General features: G+C 35.9%; 2 protein-coding genes and 1 pseudogene across 5 annotated transcripts; 1 reads left to right on the top strand and 2 right to left on the bottom strand.

The window, feature by feature from the left end:
• Positions 1 to 224: 224 nt before the first annotated feature.
• On the top strand, positions 225 to 23,404 carry LOC111322455 (protein Red). 2 transcript variants are annotated; one of them, XM_088732748.1, is made up of 23 exons: positions 225 to 310; positions 2,900 to 2,972; positions 3,348 to 3,497; positions 5,124 to 5,201; positions 5,439 to 5,508; positions 5,935 to 6,035; positions 6,479 to 6,590; positions 8,538 to 8,617; positions 8,876 to 8,922; positions 9,281 to 9,354; positions 10,069 to 10,158; positions 10,438 to 10,549; positions 11,301 to 11,364; positions 13,638 to 13,779; positions 16,201 to 16,219; positions 16,753 to 16,805; positions 16,900 to 16,940; positions 17,365 to 17,445; positions 18,081 to 18,138; positions 20,934 to 21,022; positions 21,162 to 21,270; positions 21,469 to 21,497; positions 22,534 to 23,404. In XM_088732748.1, exons 1-23 carry the CDS (start codon positions 301 to 303, stop codon positions 22,574 to 22,576), a joined length of 1,725 nt encoding a protein of 574 aa, XP_088588874.1. In that variant the 5' UTR covers positions 225 to 300; the 3' UTR covers positions 22,577 to 23,404. The 2 variants fall into 2 exon arrangements, with proteins under 2 accessions (XP_088588874.1, XP_022781293.2); XM_022925558.2 differs by lacking the exon at positions 225 to 310 and adding an exon at positions 2,722 to 2,789.
• Positions 751 to 2,709, bottom strand: LOC111322439 (EF-hand calcium-binding domain-containing protein 11). Of its 3 annotated transcripts, none has more exons than XM_022925538.2 (2): positions 2,647 to 2,709; positions 751 to 1,522 (listed from the first exon to the last, which is right to left on the bottom strand). In XM_022925538.2, the coding sequence occupies exon 2, from the start codon at positions 1,486 to 1,488 to the stop codon at positions 904 to 906; it is 585 nt and encodes a 194-aa protein (XP_022781273.2). In that variant the 5' UTR covers positions 1,489 to 1,522; positions 2,647 to 2,709; the 3' UTR covers positions 751 to 903. The 3 variants fall into 3 exon arrangements, with proteins under 3 accessions (XP_022781273.2, XP_022781272.2, XP_088588885.1); XM_022925537.2 differs by having other exon boundaries at positions 2,551 to 2,703; XM_088732759.1 differs by lacking the exon at positions 2,647 to 2,709 and adding an exon at positions 1,685 to 2,174.
• LOC148724116 (uncharacterized) lies at positions 3,517 to 4,434 on the bottom strand (annotated as a pseudogene).
• Positions 23,405 to 23,480: the final 76 nt, after the last annotated feature.

Here is a 23,480-nt window from a genome sequence, read left to right as displayed (position 1 = left end):
AACAATCCCTCAGTTCTCTCTCTTTGATTTCATCTCGCGCGAGTCCTGGGGAAATTAAATATGTTCGGTCATTTCCGGTGCGAAATGAAGTTCGTGACATCCGGTGAAGCTTGTGTTATGAAGATACCACCTACCGGGCGTGAACGCGCATCGGTAGAGGAAATAGGTGATGTATTCAGTGCTCATTTTTCCTTATTTGCTACCTAGCTGTCTAATTCTCAAAAAACGCCCCTTTTATCCCAGTTTGAAAACTGAACGGATGTTTCTGAGCGTTTTAAGATTTATTAGACCCCCCAAAAAATGAAGAAGGGTAAGTGTCGTTCAGTTTTTTACGAAGTCCGTGTTCCTCTGAAAGTGGCTACTTATTACGTTGGAACGTTGATGAGAGCTTGATATTAACTCTTCAAGTGGTAGTCCTACAATTAATATAAGCCTAAGAAAAAGGCAGTTTGACTTAACCCTTACATCTGATTTGTAACTCTCCCTTCTAGGTCCAATCATTTCTTTCTAAATTGGTTATGAGAATTTGGTGTTAGATCAAGATAAAAATTTTTACCTGAAAAAGCTTGAGAACTGTCATAACATGTTTGCTGAATATACTCAAATAATCTTAGAGATGGAGTCAAGGCCAATAATTGTTTTAAAGTAAGTGCTCAGGTGCTTTCAAATTCTGTAGTAAATTCATTTTTTGTTGAAATCATAGAGTTATATTTGTTTCAACTACTTGTATAAGATAAATAGCCAGTCTCCACAAGAATTTAACAGGTTTATTTAATTCAAATACCAACAAAGTGTTACGCTTAACTCAGTACATAGCATGTTTTGTGCTCTTCAGAATTGAGTTTTCTTCTATTGCCTTGATCACTTCCTTTTAGGCATCAATAAAATGCAAAGTAGCCATTTTTACAGAAACTCATCCAGCTCATATTTCATGATGAATTCAAAATCTCTGTAACTCACTCTTCCATCTCGATCCATATCTGCCTCACAAAACAGCTTCTCCACTGTAACAGAGTCCAAAAAGGGTGCAACATGCTGAAATATATTTTTAGTCACATCCAATGTGATGAAACCACGGCACATAGCATCAAATGCAATAAACATTTGACGAATTTCGTCATTGTCATCTTCAGCCAAGATCTTCTTTTTTGCTATCTCTGTGAAATGTTCCAAAGACATACCCTTATGATTAGAGACTTGTTCACCTCCAAAGACCTTTGGCTTTGTAGAAGTCAGTTGGTCACTGTGTGACAAACCGCTCACCGTGGATATTGCTGTTTGTGTTTTGCCCATGAGCTGTTCTACTTCATTTTTGGATGGTTTGTAACCAAAAAGGGACACAAATGCTACTTTGACATCCTCACTTGTCAAAAATCCCTTGCCTTCTTCATCCGCATTATGAAAAGTTTCTAAAATTTGACTCAGTCTGTCTTCTGTGATGTGCTTCAAGGAGTTTCTAGGTGACAACTTGGGGATATAGTTCTCCATGTCACTACAGACACTAACTGGTGGTTTTCAATACCTGAAAGAGTAGAATAGTTAAGATAACACTTTGTGCCTACAGATCATAAACCTATGAGCAGGTTGCTTCACAACCATCTTGATGTTTTCGTTTCTCTAACTGTTATGTATTTTTTCTATGATTATAAGTTGTTTGTGATAAGATTTTTAGAAACTGGCTCACCTAGACTTACAATGGCTACCCAAAGGCCAGGAGAAAATTTTCACTTTCCTGTTACGAGAGTCTCCTACTCTTTAGAGGGTACACATCAATGACACAAAATGACAAATTTTTAAGTGAGAGGGCAGATGCATCTCTTTGAATGTCTCTGTAATATTCTCTGGGGAGAAGTAGGGAGTTTGGAAAGATTCACTCTTGGAAGCTACATTGTGTTCTTTTACAACATCTAAATTTGTGATTTTGGAATTTGGAATTTGGAATTTTGTGATTTTTTTGGAAAATTGACATGAATTTGTTATGAATGATGACACATATAAAATCACGTCATAGTGTTCATGCAGTTTTGTGCATGCACTCAGACAGCGATTCCTCTATATAGGGGGTAAGTTTCTAAAGAAACTGTGGTGCTGCATCGGTGGGGGTAACAAGGTAATTTGGTGATATCAAATAAGTTAAAATTGTAAATTGGCCACCATGAAGAGTTAAAATGCTGATGTTTCGAGTGTTTGCCCTTCGTCAGAGCGAATGAAGGGCTAATGCTCGAAATGTCAGCTTTTTAATTCTTTACGGTGGCCAATTTACAATTTCAACTTAGTTGACATTACCAAATTCCTCTATATAGCACGAGTGCCTTAATTTTGATCTCACGAAGCACAGGGAGGTTTACAAGGAGTCTAGCAGATCCCTCGATCTCCCACCGGAAAGAGAGAATGAACTGCTTATGATCTTTGCTAACAGTAAACGATACAGCCCAGGTTGACTCTCGTAGACTCCGCGAGACGCTCTTATAATTACAGTAGAGCCAATGGGAGCCTCACAGGCTTGCTAGACTGTGAATTATGGATCATCAGAATATCTTGATTACGAACCTCCCTTTCCCACAGCCCCAAACCTTCTCAAAGCAAATCAGCAGGTAAACGAAAAGTACGCCAGTTATAAGTTCCTTTACGAATTGCGTAAGTTACCTAAAAGTACCCAACACCATCACTCAATACATGCCCGCCATTTTGAAACATTGCAAGTCCGAGTGACCAAGCCTTATTTTCATTCTTACTTAGTCTCCCCGTTTCCTTTGTACACAACAGAATCAGAGCGATGCCATCCGAAGGTATCTAAACCTTAATTCTAGTAATTTGGCATAAACGGTCCTTGATCAGCAGCTATTTTGCCATACGTATCAAGGGAAGTATTTATTAACGACCTCGTTCTATTCTCCAGGTGTTGAAGTGTTTTCAAATCCCCTGGCGCCGCCATCTTCTTCGGGTTCCTACACATCTCATCATGGCGGAGGGTACGTCGCCTGAACTTAGTTTTTATTTATGCACTTTTTGCAGCTTAGTTTTTGTTATCATTTATTTTTGGGCAATTTTCTGTACCATCTTAGCAGAAACACAATAAATTTAACGTTAGCTCATGAATTTTAGATTCTTTAAATCTTAAAATTCTTGTTAATTTGTGCATAAGGTTACCCGATCTATATATGTCGATCACAGCTTGGCATGGCCACGGACGCTTGCAAGAAACCTCTACAAAGACCTTATAATTCGGAGATAATGAACACTGTTTTGGTCTCGATAGATTTTTGAAGTCTTAATTCAACTAGATTTTGTTCCTAATCAGTGGATGGAGGAAATTTTCGAAGTATGATTTGTTTGTAAACTTTTAGGGTGCCAGCAGCTTTGACCAATGAAGATTTTCGCAAACTTTTGATGACCCCTCGGTCTGGGGTGCCATCTGTAGCTCCACCGTCAACAAAGTCATCAAGTCACAGCAGTAAGAGCGTGCCAAGCAGTATCCATTCACATCGTAGCAGTAGGTGAGCTGTCTATACTTGATGTGTTGATATATATGTTGTAGTTCAATTTTATCCTTGGTTCAAATTTTATTTTCCTTTGTTTCAAACTCATCATCATACATTAACATGACCGAGAACAAAGGAAAATAAAATTTGAACCAAGGATAAAATTGAACTACAACATATACATACATACATACATACATAACTTTATTTGATAATGCAGGTTAAAAATTTACGCAAATTTACAGCTGATGTGGACCTGCCTAAACTAATTAGTCTATAATTATATAAAATACAAATATGATACAATTTATAAGTTGAATAAAGTATGTAAACCATAAAATTTTAGTAATAGTGAAAATTTGGTTTCATTTTTTGTATAACATTACCTTCCTTTTCAAAATTAATATTCATGACAGTTTGCTTGGATTGTTTTAAGTTATATTTAAAAATAGATAAATTTGGAGAATCTTTAAGATTATCTGGTAGTGCATTCCATGCTACCGCAGATCTATGAGCAAAGGACCTATGACCCAGTTCGGTTTGGGCCTATTAAGTACAACATTCAGGAATTTCCTTAGGTTATAGCTGTTAGAGTTCTTGGTCACCAAGCAATTAATTTCCCACAACCCTAAATTATAATAAGCATTATAAGTAATAGTTAAGATACGTAGCTTATAAAAATACTCTAAAGGCATCCAGCCAGCCTTAGAAAGTACATCACTATCCTTAAAACTATTTGGTATCTTATGAATCAGCCTGGCAGCCCTGATGTGAATCATTTCTAGATCTTTAAGCTTGGGTCCTGACCCCCAAATCACAATTCCATATGGAACACTTGGAATAACTATCCTATGTTGAACGAATGAACTTGAGGTATCTTGTGGCATTTAAATTTTGCAGGTCTTCAACTTTTTCTGTTGACCTGTAAAAAGTACTTAAAGCAAAAGCTTAATATATGCCAATTTGAGAAATTTATCTCCAGCAAAATTTTAATGCTCCTTGGATAGACTAGGAATTAAGATGTGTTTTCACAACCTTAGCTGTGTGATTAATTAAAGCAAGGCCTGTAAATGCCTTCAGGTAAGTAATTGGTTGAAGGATATTCTAAAGATAATTATGTACACCGCAAGAACACTTCATTCTTAATTTGACTTCAGCATTCCACTAATGTATTTGTGTTTGTTCAATTTTTTTGGAGATTAATAAGGACACTTCAAGTCTTTCATTTATAAAAGCAGCCAGTGTGTACTGTAGAACCCTGCTAACTTGACCTCAGTTAAATTGAACCCCTAGTAACTTCAACAGGCTCTGATTTATCATGACCCATATTTTCAGTTATTTACTCTTAGTTACCTTGTACATAGGCTAACTTGAATCCTTTTTTGTTTCCATTGGGAATTAGTGTTAACACTTTTCTATTATATGTGGTCCTTACAATTCAAAACATTTACCAGAAAACTCAAAATAAGAAAAAAAAGACTTATATCAGCGAGGATCCAACCCTTTTTTTAAATTCACACCAAATCCTCGTTCAAAACCAAGTTGAGAAATATAATTGGTAGCTAGAAGGAAGAATTTCAAATTGGATCCTTGGAGTTGATAGGTAAAGATAATTGACTGTATTTGTAACCTCTTAAACAGAGATGATGATGATGATGATGATGCTGAAGTTGAAGGAGACGATGATGATCCTTGGTCAAGAAGGAGGAAAAAGAAGAAGTACGTAGAGTTTATTAAAAACAGTGTTCTCCTTGTACTCAGTAAGCAACAAAACAGGTAGCTTTGTGAAAGGGATAAGTTTTTAAAGAAACTCTGGTGCTATGTCAGTGGAAGAAGGGGGTATTGTATAATAATTTGGTTTTCATGTGAATTAGCCACCATAAAGAGATTCTAAAGCTGATGGAGGAAGTAAATTCAGGTCTCAAATTGTTTCTTAACATCCTCTTTTTGTTTTAGATATTATGCAAAACTCAAGAAGATGGAGGAGGAAAGAGAGCAGGAGCTTGCAAGTAAATACAGAGATAGAGTGAGTGACAGGAAACTTTGCTCAGGAGAAGCATTTTTGTAATTCCATATTTTAGAACAACTGCATTCTGCTGATCTCTTGTGATAAATCATATAATTTATGAAGAGAATTGCAATTGGTCAATTAAAATGTAACAGGGTTTCACTCTACTGTAGTATTTGTCGCCAAAAGCTGTTATTTGTGATTTATAGGCAGTTGTTCTGAACTGTACTTGGTTGATCTCACTATCCTTGCGATCATAAGCCAACCTGAAAATTTCAAACGGATCATTATTTTTCCCTTTTGATTTATGTGTAACCAGCCATGCTGTTTGGTCTCGTATAGCTACAGAAGAAAACTTGATCTTTGTCTTAACTGTAAGTTACTAACCAAATAGAAGGAGGTGAGAGATTTTTGTTTCATCTCATTTTTTTTTGTTTTTTTAAGGCCAGAGAACGACGAGATGGTCTTAATCCTGACTACCAATCAACAGACACCCTGAGCGCAACAGCCAATTACAGAGCAGTTGGTCCCACAGCAGAGGCAACGTAAGAAAAAAAAAACTGTGTATTCTGAAATAATATTTCACATTTGGTGGCTTGAAGGATAGTGTGTGCCCTACATGTACTTTGTGAATCCTGTTTTAAGAGTCCTGTTTTATGAGGTTTCAACAATATTTTTCTTTTCTGACATATGCTGGGTGTAATTTTATTGTAGGCAAATTGTTTTATAATTTATGTTTGTGCTAAAAAAAATTAACATTGATTTTAAAATTTGTTTGTGCAAACCTCATCATCACCCATTGCTGTACCCTACTTTTAGGGGAAAAGAAAAATTGTATTCTAAATCATGGACAAAACATAACCAGATCATAATACTTTGTCAGAGCTGGTACTCCTCTTTACTTTGCCTACCGGTGAGGATTATCCAATATAATGCTCGTTGTTCTCTGATAAGTTAGATTGTTATATGTCCTTATATTCTACAATAGGAACACTGCAGCAGAGCGCCGTCGCCAAGCTATCCAGGAGAGTAAGTTTCTTGGTGGTGACATGGAGCACACTCATCTTGTGAAAGGCCTAGACTTTGCCTTGTTACAGAAGGTGAGTTTATAAGATCCACTGTTTACTTTAATTTACCATGATATGAATAAAGGTGGTAAGTTTCTAAAGAAACTGTGGGTGGTGCTGCATTGGTGGGGGTATAACAAGGTAATTTGGTTTTGTCAACTGTGTCGCATACCCAGTGCAATAGATGTGGGATGTTGTGCACTGGAGTTGGGGAAGTGCCAACCACAGTGCAAAAATAGGCAAAACAAGTTGATTCAACAGCATTTAATCCGATCATCAACTCATTTGAATATTGTACACTTGCGGTGAAAACAAAAAATTAATGGGAAAATTACAATGCACAAGATAAGGAAAAGCACAAAGGCTAATTACAAAAGAAAAGGAATTGAAAGGAAAATGAAACAGAATACAATAGACTGCGACTTATATCTGATCCTGTCTTAAAGGCATAAAGAAACTCCGATGTTGCATAACTCAAACAGACAAAACTTTAGTTAAAAACTCAGATCTGACTACTTTGCTCTCCTAACTCCAACTTCGAAATACCAAGAGGGGTGTTCTCTAATAAGTTAAGGGTATAATTGTAAACTGGTTCAAACAGGAATGACTAGCTACGTATTAGTGAGTCAAACTCTGAACAATATGATATGAAAAAACATGGGAGTAAACTTTATAATGAAACAAAACAGAACTCCAGCTACTTTGAATAGAATGAAGGTACCGGTAATTATGTAGTCAAAGTCCTTTTTTTCAATGTTCATTACAAACTGAGTTGAAAATGTAAGTCTAGCACTGTAGAGAGTTTCTGAAGCAGATGTTTTGAGTGTTAGCACTTTGCCTGAGAAAAAGGCCCTCATTCTTGGCTCAGAGGAATGGTCAATACTCAAAATGTCAGGTTTTATTTAACATAGTTGTGGATAAGGAGTAAGTTTGTTTTACGTTTGGCATCAGTATTTTTAAGGAGTTATGCTTGCTGATAGTCTGGTCAGTAGTCTGGTGTAGGCTGACATTGCATAATTGTTTACAGGCTTTGTCAGCATTAGCAGGGGAATAGTACCAGACTTTGTGTAAAATAACAATGCATTATTATCCAACTACACCTAGACGAGTACGAATAATGCCATAGACGAGTACAAATATCATGCCGTATTTGTACTCGTCTATTGTAGAGTACCGGTTAAACAGGTTTTCTCGCATTGCGCAAGCAAAGAATTGGATTGTAGTTACGGAAAAAAAAAACAAATGGCGGACAATATTTCCGACGACGAAGAGTCAGAATGGCTGGCAAATATAGGTCCAAGTTCATTAGATGAATCGAACGAAGGAAAACAGCTTGACGACCAGAAAATTTCTTCATTTAATGAAGAAAATAGAAACAGCAACACAACAACACGCCAATTCCATTCCGCTTCGCATACTTCTGTCACGCACTCCCCGTAATTAAACATCCGCGAAATTCACCCGCACTGAAATAACAGTTTGGCATGTTGGATAATAAATAACTTATTAGATGTTTTGTTGTGTAGTATCGCTGAGTATTTTTACTCATTATTCGTATTTTGACTCACCCTACGGGATTGTCAAAATACGGCACAACTCGTAAAAATACTCAGCGATACTACATAACAAAACGTCTAATAAGATATATATATTCTCCACATCTGAAAAAAAAGCTCGGACAATGAACATTTACTTTGACCTTCTACATAGCAGCCTAAGAATTCTTTATCAGCTCTCATGGCTATTAAGATCTCTGCCAAATTTCAATTCTTGTGAAGGTTTCCTTGATCCAAAGTATTCTTGGCTAGGTTTTTCAATCCTTTACACCTTTACTCTTTCTACGAGGCCTTTGTAGCATTTTGCTGTTTTTAATTAGTACCATCAGGATACCCAACTTCTAACTGCAGCATGAGTATAAAATTTTGTGTCTCACAATGACCAGTGGTTCTTATTGTGTTATTTCTCTTTTTGTTTAATCAGGTTCGTAGTGAAATTGCTGAGGAAGATGAGGAAAATGAGGAACTGAGTGTTAAAAAACCAAAACACAAGCAAAGGGACAAGTATGTACTTATTATGTACTAGTCTGTGGCCTTGGTCATTTCCCAATGACCAAACAATTTTATCTTTAATTGACTCATATTTTTTAGTAGAAAAGCTCAATATGTTTACTACATTATACTGTTAGTAATACTTGGGTCTGATAAAGTGCTAATGCTCAAAATGTCAGCTTTGAAACTATTTACAGAGGTTAATTTACATTATCAACTCAGTTGATAAAAACAAGATTTTCATGTCTGATTCTTTTTGTTTGTTGATAGGGAAGAAGAAGATGGTGCAAATGAGATTGAGTTTACAACAAAACTGGGTAAGTGATTGATTTTTTACTTCATGATATGAAGAGGTCAATCCTTAGTCTGAATGTCTAGTGAGAAAAGTTTTGAATAAAAATTTAATGTTGTCAGTCATGTTGATGGACACCTAAGAAACATCATTAGAGTTGTGTAAGGAGTTCTCTTTTGAATCACTAGACTAAGTTTGGATTACTTATGGGCATTCTCTTGAAATGAGTAATTTGGCATTGTTGTATTCATGAAGAAACTTGCTGAAATGTTACCGAAAGTATCCCAACAGCTTATTTTGGAAGGTAATTTGTATTTTTGTTGACAAAACTTATCATGTTGGGAAATGTATATGTGGATGATGACGTTATTTTTGGTCCACAGGTCAAAAGATCTACAAATCGCTGTTCAGAAATCGGCCAGCAGATAGAAATGAACTATTTCAGCCAGGGCGAATGGTATTTGATAACTTAACTACTGTTACAGTAACTTAAGTTTATTAAGGGTTTTTTAAATTTTGTGGTCTGCAAAACTTAATATATGTAATAAAGGAATGAAAATGTTTACTTTCAGTTCTAAAGTCTCACTGACTGACAATACAAATGCTAAGAATGTGCTTAACTAACAAGCCAACTAGAGGGTGGGGGGGGGGACTGACTAATTGATTTATTATTACTGGCCTTTTTATTAAGCAGGGGGTTTATCGGAGATGGAAACTCAATAGGGAAGGGTTGGGGCTGAATTGAAGCCCACTGAGAACCAGGAAGTCAATCATTGTTTTCTTCTTAACTATTGCCCAGCATAAATAAATAATGCTCATTGCAGCTTGCATTTCTTTGATATGTGGACAAACTTGCTGGACTATACTTCAAATGGAAAGTATTGCTGGCCTCCAAATATATTATTTATGTTTTGAACTGAAACATAAAGTAGCTTAAACTTATAACAACACAAGTTAGAGTGCAATTATTTGTGCAGCATTTGGAATCCATTGCTTTTCTATTTTGAATGTTTTTGTTCTTCAGTTTTCCTGAAGGGAGAGGAGAAGGGCAAGGGGGAAGGAAGGCATGCCCTCTGCTCTAGAGGAGGAGTGTATTGCATGCGAGATTTTCTTTTGATTGTTACTATAAGTAAATAAAAACATTAAAAGTCATCTGATATTCTTTGCCCAGGCATACGTGTTTGACATTGAAGATGAATATGCTGAGAGTGATATACCCACAACTCTTATCAGGAGTAAAGCAGATTGCCCTGGAATTGAAGTTAGTGATATTGCGTAAATCTTCTCTTCTCATTTCATGATGGTAGGATAAAAGGACTTTAATTTTGAAAAGATCTAGACACTGAAATGCATGCCACTCAATTGAACTGGATCAAAGAAGGGGAAAAACACAACTAAATAAAACGCATGACATTATGGAGATTTTTTTAATGAAGAAAATTTTAAGAGATGCATGAGATGCCACGCCAGGATAAACTGTCTTGTGTTATGTGTCTTGACTGTTACTTTACAATTAATAATATCTTCCATTTTTTCCCAGACTCAAGCTACACTCACTACTAATGACATTGTCATCAACAAATTGACCCAGATTTTATTGTACTTACGCCAAGGCACCAGAGGAGGGAAAAAGGTCAAGAAGAAGGATAAAGGTAGCTTATCCTTAAACTCCTATGAGTGACCAAGACAGAATTTCTCCTTACAATATCCACACAATATCAAGCAGACAAGTGACAAGAATAATTTAAAAGTAAAATATTAAGTCGGGAATAAGTAGTTGATTCAATGCTAAATTCTCCAAACTAATACATAAGAATTGTATGGCAGACAGTGAGGAGAAGAACTATAATTGAGATCTTGGGAGTGAAATGGTCAATCCTTTACTCTCTAACTTGACACCATGTATATTCTCCATACTGTTCTCTATACATTTCCCAAGTTGTTGACAAGAAGAATTGGTTTTAATAACAATCAAGAGCTTCTTTAATTGGTGATCATTTCCTTTATTCTCCTGACATTAATGTTTGATTCAGGGGTGATATTGTAAGCTGGAGAAATTAGATGTTAATCACTCTCATTGTTAATGGGTCTTGTGTCTGGTATTTATAAACAGTATACGCAGGGCTGCAAACTCAGCCAGCAACAATAATAGATTTTATTGAATGATCATTTGTTCATAAATGTTGGAATGCTTGAGAGCTGACTTTTTAAGTAGGTGGTATATGGTAAACCTGTTGAAATAATCTTCAAATTGTGTATTAACATTGCATTGTATCCAGTAATTTTTGATTTTTAAAGACAAGTAGGTAAGATGTAATTTTGTGATATATTCTCCACTATTCATATTTTAAGGATATGAAGAACTTGTAGTAATTTAGTATTTGTTACTGATTCCATGTGTAGGAAAGGAGAGAGACAAAAATGATAAACAGGGACAAAAGATAAGAGGGCCTGAAGCGGATGAAAGGTGAGAGCTCATAAGGAGTGTGTATTTAGAATACATTACAAAATGGGGGGTTTTCCACACAGTAGGAAATAATTTTGGTCTTGAGACAGTGATCCAGCCTGTTATTGCCTTCTTGCTCCACTTGCCCTAGTTTTTTGGGCCAGATTGAACATGCTTTACAAATCCGTGATTTGTGCATCCTCGGAGACCCAGGGGCTGTGAGTCGATTTCAAGTTAAGGGCAGAAGAGCCCCTGGGGACATTGTCTTACAAGACTAGTTCCAAACGGTCGCAGTCGTTCTGGCATCTGGTTGGTGCTAGAAAATCTTTGTGTTTTTCTGCCCAATCAGGGTGAAGTGTGCTTTGGAGTCCTTTCGTGTGTTTTAACACGCACATATGCAAGAAGCTCTGTTGCTTGCCTTGGTTGTTTGGGCTGTGTGATGGAGCCTTGCTCGACGTGGAAAGTGTCAGTCTCAGCGCACAATGTGAGAGAAATCGATCAGATTGTTTGCAAAAATCTCACCGGAAATTATACTGAATACTTTCACAGGTATCACAAGAGAACGTGTATAAAAGTTTGCAAGCTTCGTATAAAACACGATGGCTGCAAGCGTTGATATGTTGCTTTAAACGTTAAACGAGATGTAAGCTAAAATCTTTCTAGATTTTTTGTACAATTTGCTGTGTCTGAAACTTTTCCAATCTCCTGAAGTTATTTCGTCACATGGGCCACGCAGGTATGTCGAGCAACTGGCGCTTACGCTTACATAGCTTTCTGTGCACGACAAAATCTAATCTTTGCTTTGTAGTAAGTCTTTTACAATATGGCTGTTGTAATATGCCATTGCATATTTAATTAGCCCATAATTGTTTTGTTATTTAGTCATTTATTCCCAGTATGCACCATTCTATTGTTCACACTTAATTAGTTGTAGATTGCGCCAAGAAATTGTTATTCATAGCGTGTGCGATTTGTATTTAAAAAAGCCGTTAGGACACGAAAAAACCTTGCTCTCTAAAACGAAACGGTTGTGCGGTCATGATATATTTCTTCATGCAAGAGACTAAAAAAAAAACCACAGAGGAAACAATGGCCAAAGTTGCAGAGAACGTTAAGTTCGTGGACGACCTCTAGGAAGCGCTTACAGAAAGCTTAGCTGTGTTTCCAGTTAGCTAATTGAAATCTGAACAAAAACTAATTAACGAGCACATCGTGGGAAGTAGAGATGTTTTTGAACAGTTACCGAAGGGGTTTAGAAAGAGTTTAATCTTTCAACTGCTGCCTACTTAGTAGAGTGTTCAAATTCTTGAGCTCGAAAGGCCACGGATCCTCTTCTACTCCCTTAGTCATTGTGTCATTTCACCTCTTTTGTCGATTGTTGAAGACCGAGTTAAATACCTTTAAGAGATCATTGGGAATCGATGCAGCTGCTTTCATTGGGGAAAACAAAACTAAATACAGGGAAATATTGGATGGAAAGGGCAGGTTTGCTTTCTTGTAAATGTCAGCTTAGTACAGGGTCATCTACCCACATCCAATAAACAAAAGTTTCCACGCTTAGCTTTTCTATTTTTTCAGGTGAAGATAAGATTAGATTTTGGCACGCACAGAAAGCTGCGTAAGCACCAGTTGCTCGACATACCTGGGTGGCCCGTGTGACGAAATAGCTTCATGGGATTGGAAAAGTTTCAGTTACAGCAAATTATACGAAAAATCTAGAAAGATTTAGGCTTACATCTCATCTAACGTTTAAAGCGACATATCAATGCCTGCAACCATTATGTTTTATATGAACCTTGCAAACTTTTAAACACGTTCTCTTGTGATACCTCTGAAGGTATTCAGTATAATTACCGGTAAGATTTTCACGGACAATCTGATCGATTTCTCTCACATTGTGTGCCAAGACTGACACTTTTCACCTCGGGCAAAGCTTCATCGCACGGCCCAAACAACAGAGCTTCTTGTATATGTCCGTATTAAAACACACGAAAGGACTCCAAAGCACATTTCACTCTGATTGGGCAGAAAAACACAAAGATTTTCTGGCACCAATCAGATGCCAGAATGACTGCGACCGTTTGGAACTAGTCTTGTAAGACAATGTCCCCTTGGCCTCTCCTGCCCTTAACTTGAAATTGACTCACAGCCCCTGGGTCTCCGAGGATGTGATTTGTGCTAAGAGTAGTTCTAACTTCTAAAAGTTAAGTCATGACCTCTGTTCTTAATAGTAATCTATATGAAATTAAATTATAGTAATTTACAAGTAATATATATTTTTTGCTTTATTGCAGTATCTTTGGAGAAATTGGGGATTATGATCCTACTGCAAGCACAAAAGAGTATGAAAAGAAACAAAAGGTGAAAGAAAAAGACAGAAAGAAATCCAGGAATTCTAGCAGTTACTTTGAGGAGTCAGCTAAAAGAGAGGATGAGGTATGTAGTGTACTGGGTTGATACTTAGTTCTTATCAACCGAGCGGGAGGTCTGCATGGGAAAATCTTGACCGAGGTCGCCAGTACAGACTGAACGCAGTGAGGTCTGCACCAGGGACCGAGGTCAAGATTCTCTCATACAGACCGACCTAGCTCGGTTAATAAGATGTTTATTATATGGCTGTGTCTTCTATGCCAATTTTTATATTCTTTGTACCTTTTTTTTCTAGACCGGTCTAGATGCTGGTCTAGATTGGAAAATCTAGACCGCTTTCAATATTGATTTCAGCCAATCAAATTTGTGAATTCGGTAGTTCCCAGTCCTTGTGAGACACAGCCATATAATAAATAGTGTTATAAGGACACTTCCCATTACTCAATTGTGTGGTAAATCTACTTTCCTTAGTAAAAGGTAGTTACTAGTTCTTAGTACTTTATAGTAAATATACTGTCTTGATCATTGGGTATAAGACAGTTGAATAAGAGGAATGTGAGAATTCACTTGACCTACCTGTACATGAATACCCTTCAAACTGGCAACTAGGATGAGATTTGAATCCATGCATGCATCGGCATTTTTTGCTTATAAAACCAGTGTGGAGAACCTTATTATCTTATTACATGTAATAAGGTGGAAATAGCTGTTTTTACAGTTGAGCCCACGGTACAGTGGTATTAGTTACAGAGTTCGCGAAAACGAGGTTTTCGGGTCAAATGGAATCACCTCAACAAACACTCGTGTGACAATTTGAATTGTGGAGTGTTTTCTTCGTTTGTGATTTCAGAGCTGGTAGTTCATCCAGCCTAATTCTGTTGTGAAAATCATAGTGGGGCACTGCATTGCTTATGGATGTGTTAACAGAAGTAATAAGCCAGAATGTTCAAAATTGTCGTGGCATTCTTTACCTATAAAGAATGCTACGCTTCTTCGAACCTGGTTGCTTAGAATGAAGAGAAAAGACCCTCCTGTGTCGAAACATTCTTACCTCTGCAGTCAGCACTTTTCTGAAGATTGTTCTAAGCGTTGTGTGGGTCGGAGGAAAATGATATCTGAAAAGTGGATCTGTTCCTACAAGATTCAGTTTTTCACCGGAGGAACATAAAGCGGCAAAGTGTTTATAAGAGGCGAAATTATGGACCTTTTCCTGCTGGGCATGGACTGCACCATGCACAGGTGATCTCACCAGCTTGCTCTCCTGAATTGATCATGGTAACATTGAGCTTGTACTTCAAATTTTTTTTTCATCTCTGGCAGACATTCACCTTTTATATGGGTCACGTCTCCATTTTCACTTGTGCTAACTTCGATATTTTGTAGGTGACCATGTCTGAATGTCCAAAAACCTTACTATTCAAATTTTTATAGTCTTTATTGCCTTCATTATCTCCCGATTTTCTCTCAATAAAGTAATTCATCATGTTCTCAATTGTGAACGGTGGAAATTCAGCACTCTGGATGGGACACCAGTTTGCAGCTTGTGGAAACTCGTACGGAGTGTTCGGAGAACTTGTGCTCATCATTATTTCTTGAGTCAGATGCTAAGTGTTTCCAACTTTCGGTGAAATTGTTTTCCCATCCATTTTTTATGTAACTTACAATTCTACAAAAAAAGATAACTTTATATATGCTTAAAAGAGAGAAAAAAAATACTGTTGTTGCTGTACGAACATTAGGCAGGAGGAATGATCGTACATCCGACCGCTCACCTGTGCTTTAGTTCGCGTTTGTTGGCGTCACTCGAAGCACTACCATCTTTCGCTGTCCCTACATGGTATGAAAGCCATGTTCTCAGCCTAGGCTTTGTTAAATGACAAGGACAGTTTCCACTGAGTAATTGTAGCCTCTCTTCTTCTGAGAAAAATGCAAAATCTGAAGGGAAACTCATAATTATTTTTCTCGAATTTTCCTCATTAGGTGCTTGGTTTCTCCTGAAAGATTGACCCGAAAGCCTCGCTTTTGCACACTCTGTAACTAATACCACTGTAATGTGGGCTCAACTGTTAGTCTGTAATAACAGCTATTGGAAATCAGCACTCCTATAATCGGCGTCACATGGATCTGAGATAGTCTATGTGATAGATAATTCACAGTCACTGTGTAATAGGATTAAAATGTCAACATAATATCTCATAGTGATAAAATAATGTGTATATTCAAACCAGTTAGAGAGGATTTAAGGGGGTAAGTTTTAACATTTTGATTGCATTTTTGCTATAATGACGTAATTGGTACACTGCATTATTTTAGTCTAAAAAAAGTGTTCCTTTTTGTTTTGAATTTATTCTAGTGTATTTGCACTAAGTAATTATTTAAGAGAGAAATTTGAATTGTTACCTTGAGTTCATTTTGATGACTATTTTTAATTGCTTCCATTATTTGATTTAATGTTATATCAATTGGTTAGTTTTCCTTTCTTTACAGCAACAGTTTAGTAAAAAAGGTAAGAGTGAACATAGTGAAAATTGTGACGTTTTTGTTTTTCATCGACATATTAAGAAGTTTACAAATTTTGTAAACTGTTTACCTGTTACACCCCTTGTCAGCTTTGTTTTGTTTTGTTTTGTTTTAACAACTTTACCGGGTGTGACTAGACCCAGAAGGGTTAGTGCAAACGGAACACAAGGTCCATGCGAGGCACCACCCCTCCCCTCAATTCACCCTTGATAGACAGTAGAAACCCAAGGGAGTTATGAATCACAATTTTCAGTTTGAAGTACAAAGCACAACCTCATTTTATAACTTCCAATAATATATCAAGCAAACATGAAATGAGGACACTTGTCATCTAGTGGTTTTAATCTTGATCTATGACCAAATTCTCCCAACTCATTGACACAAATATACTAAAAGGAGTTTAAAGGAGAATTAAGTGATTAATTAGATCTTGGGGGTTGCATGGCTACAGTTTGATTCTCTGTTTAGAATTTTTTCAAATCTGTTTCAATAGATAGTCTTTTCTCTCATTCAATGCAGATGTTTCTGCTGAGGATTTTGCGAAGTCTGTCACACAGACGTTTGGCAAAAGGGTATGTGTTTTTGATATTTTTCTGTGAATTCTGTATTTTTCAAAGTGACAAAATAAAATTTTTTTTTCGTCTTTTTTGTAATTTATATTGACAGGAAATGGAACAAAGAGCTGCATGGGATTCAGTTGATCCAAAGTATCCTGTCAGACAAATAATGTCCTTATTAAAATTATGAGGCACTTATTGAGAGAAGTGATGCATTAATCTGCCAATTTAAGTGCATGTCTTTATGATCACCTGTTGAGCAATCATACCAAACCTAATCATTTTTCCTCAGTACAAATGTTTAAGTCAGAACATGTAAAACTCAGAGCTGATGCAACACTAGCCAAGACCATTCGCTAGCATAACCTTTTTTAGCCTTAACAAGTTTTTTTTTTTAAAGTCACTTGACTGTTTAACTTTGCTTTAGTCAAAGTTGTTAAGGGCTGGACATCTTATTATTCTGTTAATTTGATAGTTTAGGCTTTTGAATTTAAAACCTTTATTTCCTGTGGTTTGAGTGATATAGTACATATTTTTCTACACCTGATGGTTATTGAACTTGACTCCTTCAAAGACGAAAGAAAAGAGACAAACATGCACGCAAAGTGAAAGATGCTAATTACATTCCAGATAGCTATTCAGAGTGTTATCCAGGGTAAGTGATTTTATTTTAAGAAGGATTTTTTTTTGGGGGGGAGGGGGAGTGTCACAAGGTTTTCAAGGGTAATGGAGAGGGATCAATTTTTGCCAACAGCAGCGTATAAAGAGAAAGCTATAATAGAAAATTGTCTGCCAGTTAATTGCTAGTGATGGGGGAGAGGGAGCTCTATAGAATATTACATACATACATACAGACATAGGTTAATTGACCACTCCCCATAGGGGCTTTTCAAGGCCAACACCCACCCATCCAGGGGAGGACATCCACCACACAGTAATCTCGTGCGTGGGAAATTAACGTCTCCTAACCCTAACTCTGCAGGAGATGGGGCCTACGGTTTATTCGTCCTTATTCGAGTAGAATAGAATATCCATCCATTTCTTGATTATAGAAAGGTAGCAAATTCTCCTCACTTATTTTAAGACCATGAGTATTGGTCCGGCTGGGGCTTGAACCCTCTACCTCCCGCACAAGACAATCCGGCACTCTAACCAATTGAGCTAACTGGGAGGTGGTAAGCTCAACAGAGCCATATTTTTAAAGTGTGGCTAAAAGGGAAGAAAAAGTATTTTAGACAATTGCAGTGTATGGAAGTATTTACTTGGTAGATTATTTTCCCCCTTGTTTAGTGCCGTTGATATGCCTTATGACAGTGATGAGGAAGCAGATTACAGTAAAATGGATTTGGTATGTTTTACTGAAGTTATTGTTATAATCATACTGAGCTTAGTGCTTGCTGGATTTGTTTTCCTACTTTAATACTCAATAGGCACAAGATAGAAGTTTGCTACTTAGGGGGAGACCTATTTTCTTTAGAACCAACATTATGGGTCCCAATCAGCTAGGTCTATTAAAAACAAATACCTTACATCCAAGTAGGATTGGAATTACCATCCACACGATTATGCAACCCTTAAAAAAAAATTGAGTTGTTGAGTTTTTTTGCACTTATCTTTAAGAATACATTGTAACAGCTGTTTCAGTTTGGAAAATAGCACTCTTGCACTGCTCTAGTATCACAGAGTTCGTAGGTTCAAGTCCTGTACAGGCCTGAATTTTTTTCAGGCCTCATTTTCACTACTACTAAAGTGGTGTTCATTTCTGCAAAGATCACTCTGATATCTAGAACTGTGATATTCTGAATAATATTCACTTTAATCAGATGAATATTTAATACTGAAAGATATAGGAATATTACTGATAATAGTTTTTATTACACACTAGTCTTGGCTTGAAAAATTTGATTGGCTTAGAGCATTCAATCAATATACAATAGTGTGTGAAGTCAACATGATAATGCAGTATCAAGACTTCAAGTTTGATAATTTGTGATATCATGCTCAACCTCGTCCTGTAATTGCATAGTATTCATTTTAAGAGTTTATTCTGTGCTGAAAATATGAAACATGATTTCAGAATGATTGAGTATTTGCCATTATAACCCACTCATTAATTTTGGTGCAATTTTATTGGTTACTTTACGTCATGTGGTGCAAAATCACAGGACAGTTATCACACAATAACCCTCGTCCGCATCGATATTTGTCCTCCAATTTTTTCTGTTAAAAAGAAACATAGTCAACACAAGAGTTTCAACTTTTCCGTTCTCTTATTTACATGGAAGGAAACCAAACTCTTCTTTTTTTTTGCTTGCAAAATTTCATATTGCCCTCGAAGCTTCGTTTCTCAGCCAAATATTATTTTTTCGGACTCTCAGCCGCGGACATTATCAGCTGATATAGCAGCTGCCGGAAGGGGTTTATTTACTAAATAATAATAATAATAAAAAAAAGTCGGAGCAAGAAAACAAGAAGTTTGAGTTGAAGATATATTGAATATTAATTTAGCGCTTAGAAAATAGCCTTATGCTGGGAATTTAACTATCATCATACCATTTTGATTTGTTCATTTTCAAAACTTACTTGTTTGTGTAGGTAGGTTTCAACTTTTTTGGTTCACTACTACCTGGTAATAAGAATTAAGTTATAGTTACCATTAATAATTTATTGACACTTAATTACTGTTTAACTCTACTTAATATACATACTCGATAAAGTGCTCTTGATCTGTACATACCAGTAATTTAAGAGTTAAAAATGTTAAAATTAAAATTTTGAAGTTTACAAAAAATGGTATATAATATTAATTTAATAACTATTTGTAAAAGATAAATGAGAATTGAAATGAAACTTTATGAACCCTTTAAATGGTAACAGGATTGTCTGGCTGGAACTTTGCGTGGCCGAAAATACTTTGCACCATTTGTTAGTACTTTTTAGTTGCATTCTTTGTTTTGTTATTGTGTTGTTTATTACTCTTTATTATGTAATTATTTATGCACTTTTAATTTACAGATAAAGTGATTTTATTTATAATTTGAATTTTTTTTTATTTTATTCTGTTTTTTTTTTAGTTTATTTCTTGTTACCTTTTTTTTCTTTTCTTTTTTTTTGCACTTATTCTCAGTTTACCATTCTTCATCCGAGGATGGGCTCTGCAATTCATTTTGACACAAGTTTGATACACTGAGCACATTGGAACTTTCTGAGTAATCCAATGACTTTAAAATAGGATAATTTGGTTTTATCAACTAAGTTGATAAGTAAATGTAAAATCAGCTGCCATAGAAATTTTCAAAAACTTGCATCTTGAGTGTTATCATTGTGCCAGAGCAAACAGAAATAAATCACAGACTTAAATGATAACCAATGTTAAAAGTGTTGATTAAATGATGAAATCGATAAACTTATTAAGCAAAAATTAATGATAAGAAATAATCAAGACGCTCCAAAATTTATTGTTAGCCCACACAGCCTCTGCTCAAACGTATCATCCCTTTTCCTATCATGTAAAGCCAAGATTACATCAAGTCTTTGCCCGCGCATTATGTTGCACAAATCTAGGTTAGAGGGTCATTCAAATTAAAAATTAAGGGCTGTTTATTTTAAAGAAGGTCTAAACAAAACCGCAGTTTTACAGAAGCAGTGGGCCCCAGGTATTATCAATGCGAGGGTTGATTTAATTATTATAAGTAAGTGTTTTTCCACTGTTAGCTTTCAGCCCTCTTGAAACTGTCAACAAAAATAACTGTTTAGATAAATGATAAATAAACTGAAGATAGTTTCAAATGTGGTTTTGTCAACAAAGGCTAAACTTTGTTTAAATAACAAGCACTTAAAAATGGTTTTTTTTCTTTTTTTTTTTTTAGTGTTGGTTGTGTATATAGCTCCCAGGTCATGTGGGTAACCAAATTAATAAAACAAATGATTGATATGAAAACTAACAAGTTTGATGATAACAGCGAGCAGTAAAGAAACCAATTGGCTATTTTAAAGCAAGGCTTAGGACTTAAATTTGAGCCGCTGGATTGCATGTCTTAGGCTCTACCACCAGGCCACACCACCTGCGTTTAATAAAGTTTAACTGTATCCCATTTTTAAATTAACAATAATTTTTACTGATGTGACAATTTCATCTTCCAGGGTAACAAGAAAGGTCCCATTAAAAGGTGGGACTTTGAGACAGAAGAGGATTATCACAGCTACATGGAAAGTAGGGAAGCTCTTCCAAAGTAAGTATTTTTCCTTGTACTTATTACTGGTCTTAGTTGGTGTCAAATTTGTGTCTGTTTGTTTGTTTGTTTGTCTGTGTTGTTGCTTCACCTTGTCAGACAAACTTTACAAGACAAAACATTAAAATTTATCTTGCAGAGCTGCCTTTCAGTTTGGAATTAAGATGTCTGAAGGACGCAAAACAAGACGTGCTGGTCCTAAAGATGAGAAGGCTAAATTAGACAGGGACTGGCAGAAAATTAGTCAGGTACATGTCAGATCTTTATACAGTTTCATGTCAATTTTAAAAGAAATTAATAAAAACTTTGTTTGCCCCTCGAGCACCAGTAATCACAAAGTGATTTTTTGAAATTTTGTCAAACTACAATAATTGCTAGTAATGAACTTACCAGTGCTGTGGTTAAAATAGGTTGTTACTGGTTTGTTTCTGTTTTTTTCCTTTTAGATGTTGAATAAAAGGAAAGGAGAAGAAGGGTAAGTTGCTCAAAACTTGGATTATGAAAAAAAAAGAAAAAAAAGGACAGCAAGGATAAGGATGAATGAAATGTGTTGAAAATCTGAATATTGCAAAGAAATCACTCTTTTCTTGCCCACTATTTACTTGGAATATCTATTTTTAGTATATACCAAAACAGTGGAGAGCAATGAAGGCACACTCTAACTGGCTAGTCAAACTCCAAATATTCTTTGCTATTTACTTCTGAGGAACTCGGGATAAAATCGCGTCCCAGTTTGCATCCGTGACAAGCAAAGAAATCACTCAAATCAATTTTTGGTGATGTATATTATCTCACTGTTTTAGTATATACTAAAACAACTATTCACCGTGGTGGAGGTGGTTAGTAGTGGTTATTTACCTCACCACTTCGCGGCTCGGTAAATATCCACCACTAACCACCTCAACCTCGGTGAATAGTTGTTAAAGAAATGAAATAGAAATTTTATCATGACCAATCACATTTTTGTCATTAATAGATGAAACGTGGTGCAGCCGTAGCATTTAAGAAGCCTAATCCCAATCACAGTCAGAAAAGTACTTTAATAGATTATGTATGATAAGAAAGCTGAATTATACAGACTCCCTGTTTGGTTTTCACTTATGATCTATTAAAGCACATGTGCATAGACATTGTAAGCTTTTGGTTCGACTTTGTTGAGCTTTGTCGTTGCTGTACTCTGCGACGGCGATTAGCAGTGAAAATTATAATTATTATTATCATTAAAAATTATTATTATTATTTCGACAATGCCAACATGAACAACATTTTGTTGGCTGCATTTTGTATGCCACTGTGATCTGAACAGACACATTGTAACATGGAACACTAAACCAGTGGTAAAACTGAAAAAGTTATCCAGATTGCATACTTAAAAAATCAGCTACACCACATCATTAAAATGAAACATATGAAACATATATGAAATGAAACATATATTTTGTATTTGTGTAGCCAGTTATTGTAAAATTCATTGAAACAATTCTAACTATTTATTACCAATTGTCTTTTAGGAAAGGAGACTCAGATGGCAAGAGACGAAAGCATAGGGATTAAGCAACTTACAAATTTGGAAGATTATTGAAAGTCCTCAAGTGTTTATTGTGTCTTTTAGAAAACGCACTCATGACTACATTGCAAAAAAATCAACTATTAACTTTTTTAAGTAGAACTTTGGAATTGTAATTATTATAGTTTGTTAAATCTTTGATTATTTTTTCTTTGGTAAGCTGACAAGAATCTGGCATTTATCAATTTAAGATTGTCACAAAATAGTCATCCTCCAAAATATAAAGTTGTTGATTTTCATCGCTTGTTTTCAATGCAACATATTAAAACCCTTAGGGGAAGTTTATTTAAATAAGGGATAAGGTTGCAAGGAGATGGTTTGTTGGAATTACCCTCATTATGTGGTGCAACTTAAAATGTAGGTAAAAAGCAGAACTGTACTTTTTAGATTCAGAGCTGGGGTATTCTTAACTGATACTTCCCTCAGTCTCTAAGTTCTAAGCTGTGCGGCAGTTTAAGTCACACGGGGATCGAGTAGAAAATAATGTTAGTGAGTACATTTGTAGGGAAAGTTTCCAATTTGAGGACCCGATTTACCTACACTGTAGTGATTGAAGCCCTAAGTGAAAGTGAGACAAAGTCATGTTAAATGAGATGTTTCAAAGAAAATTTCAGTTAACTTATTGTTTTCAAAGACAAGCAGTGTGGTTAGCAGTCTAGCATTTCAAGTATTATAACTCACTTTTTTTTTCTCTGGTGTAAAACATGGTGACTTTGAAAGGTGCTGAGCCTAGAGGCTGTGTCATGTGTTGTAATATTACCGACAGTGTGTTAGGTTGGGTACCATAATATTGTAATAAAAATTGACTGAAAGTAGTTTCCATGTTCTTATCTAGTATGTACGTCACTTGGAAGTGACAGAAAGATGTACATACTCTCATTTGCAAAAGGG

The sequence above is a fragment of the Stylophora pistillata genome, chromosome 9 (genome assembly GCF_964205215.1).
Source record: "Stylophora pistillata chromosome 9, jaStyPist1.2, whole genome shotgun sequence".
NCBI classification, from domain to species: Eukaryota; Metazoa; Cnidaria; class Anthozoa; order Scleractinia; family Pocilloporidae; genus Stylophora; species Stylophora pistillata.
This window is presented reverse-complemented; position numbering and strand designations above follow the sequence as displayed.

Bases quoted from the DNA above. Each gene is read 5' to 3' on its own strand.
- LOC111322455 (XM_022925558.2), top strand. The intron at 11,365-13,637 runs GTGAGAGCTCAT...GCTTTATTGCAG, and splicing joins GGGCCTGAAGCGGATGAAAG to TATCTTTGGAGAAATTGGGG. The intron at 21,271-21,468 runs GTACATGTCAGA...TTTTCCTTTTAG, and splicing joins ACTGGCAGAAAATTAGTCAG to ATGTTGAATAAAAGGAAAGG.
- LOC111322439 (XM_022925538.2), bottom strand. From the start codon at position 1,488: ATGGAGAACTATATCCCCAAGTTGTCACCTAGAAACTCCTTGAAGCAC.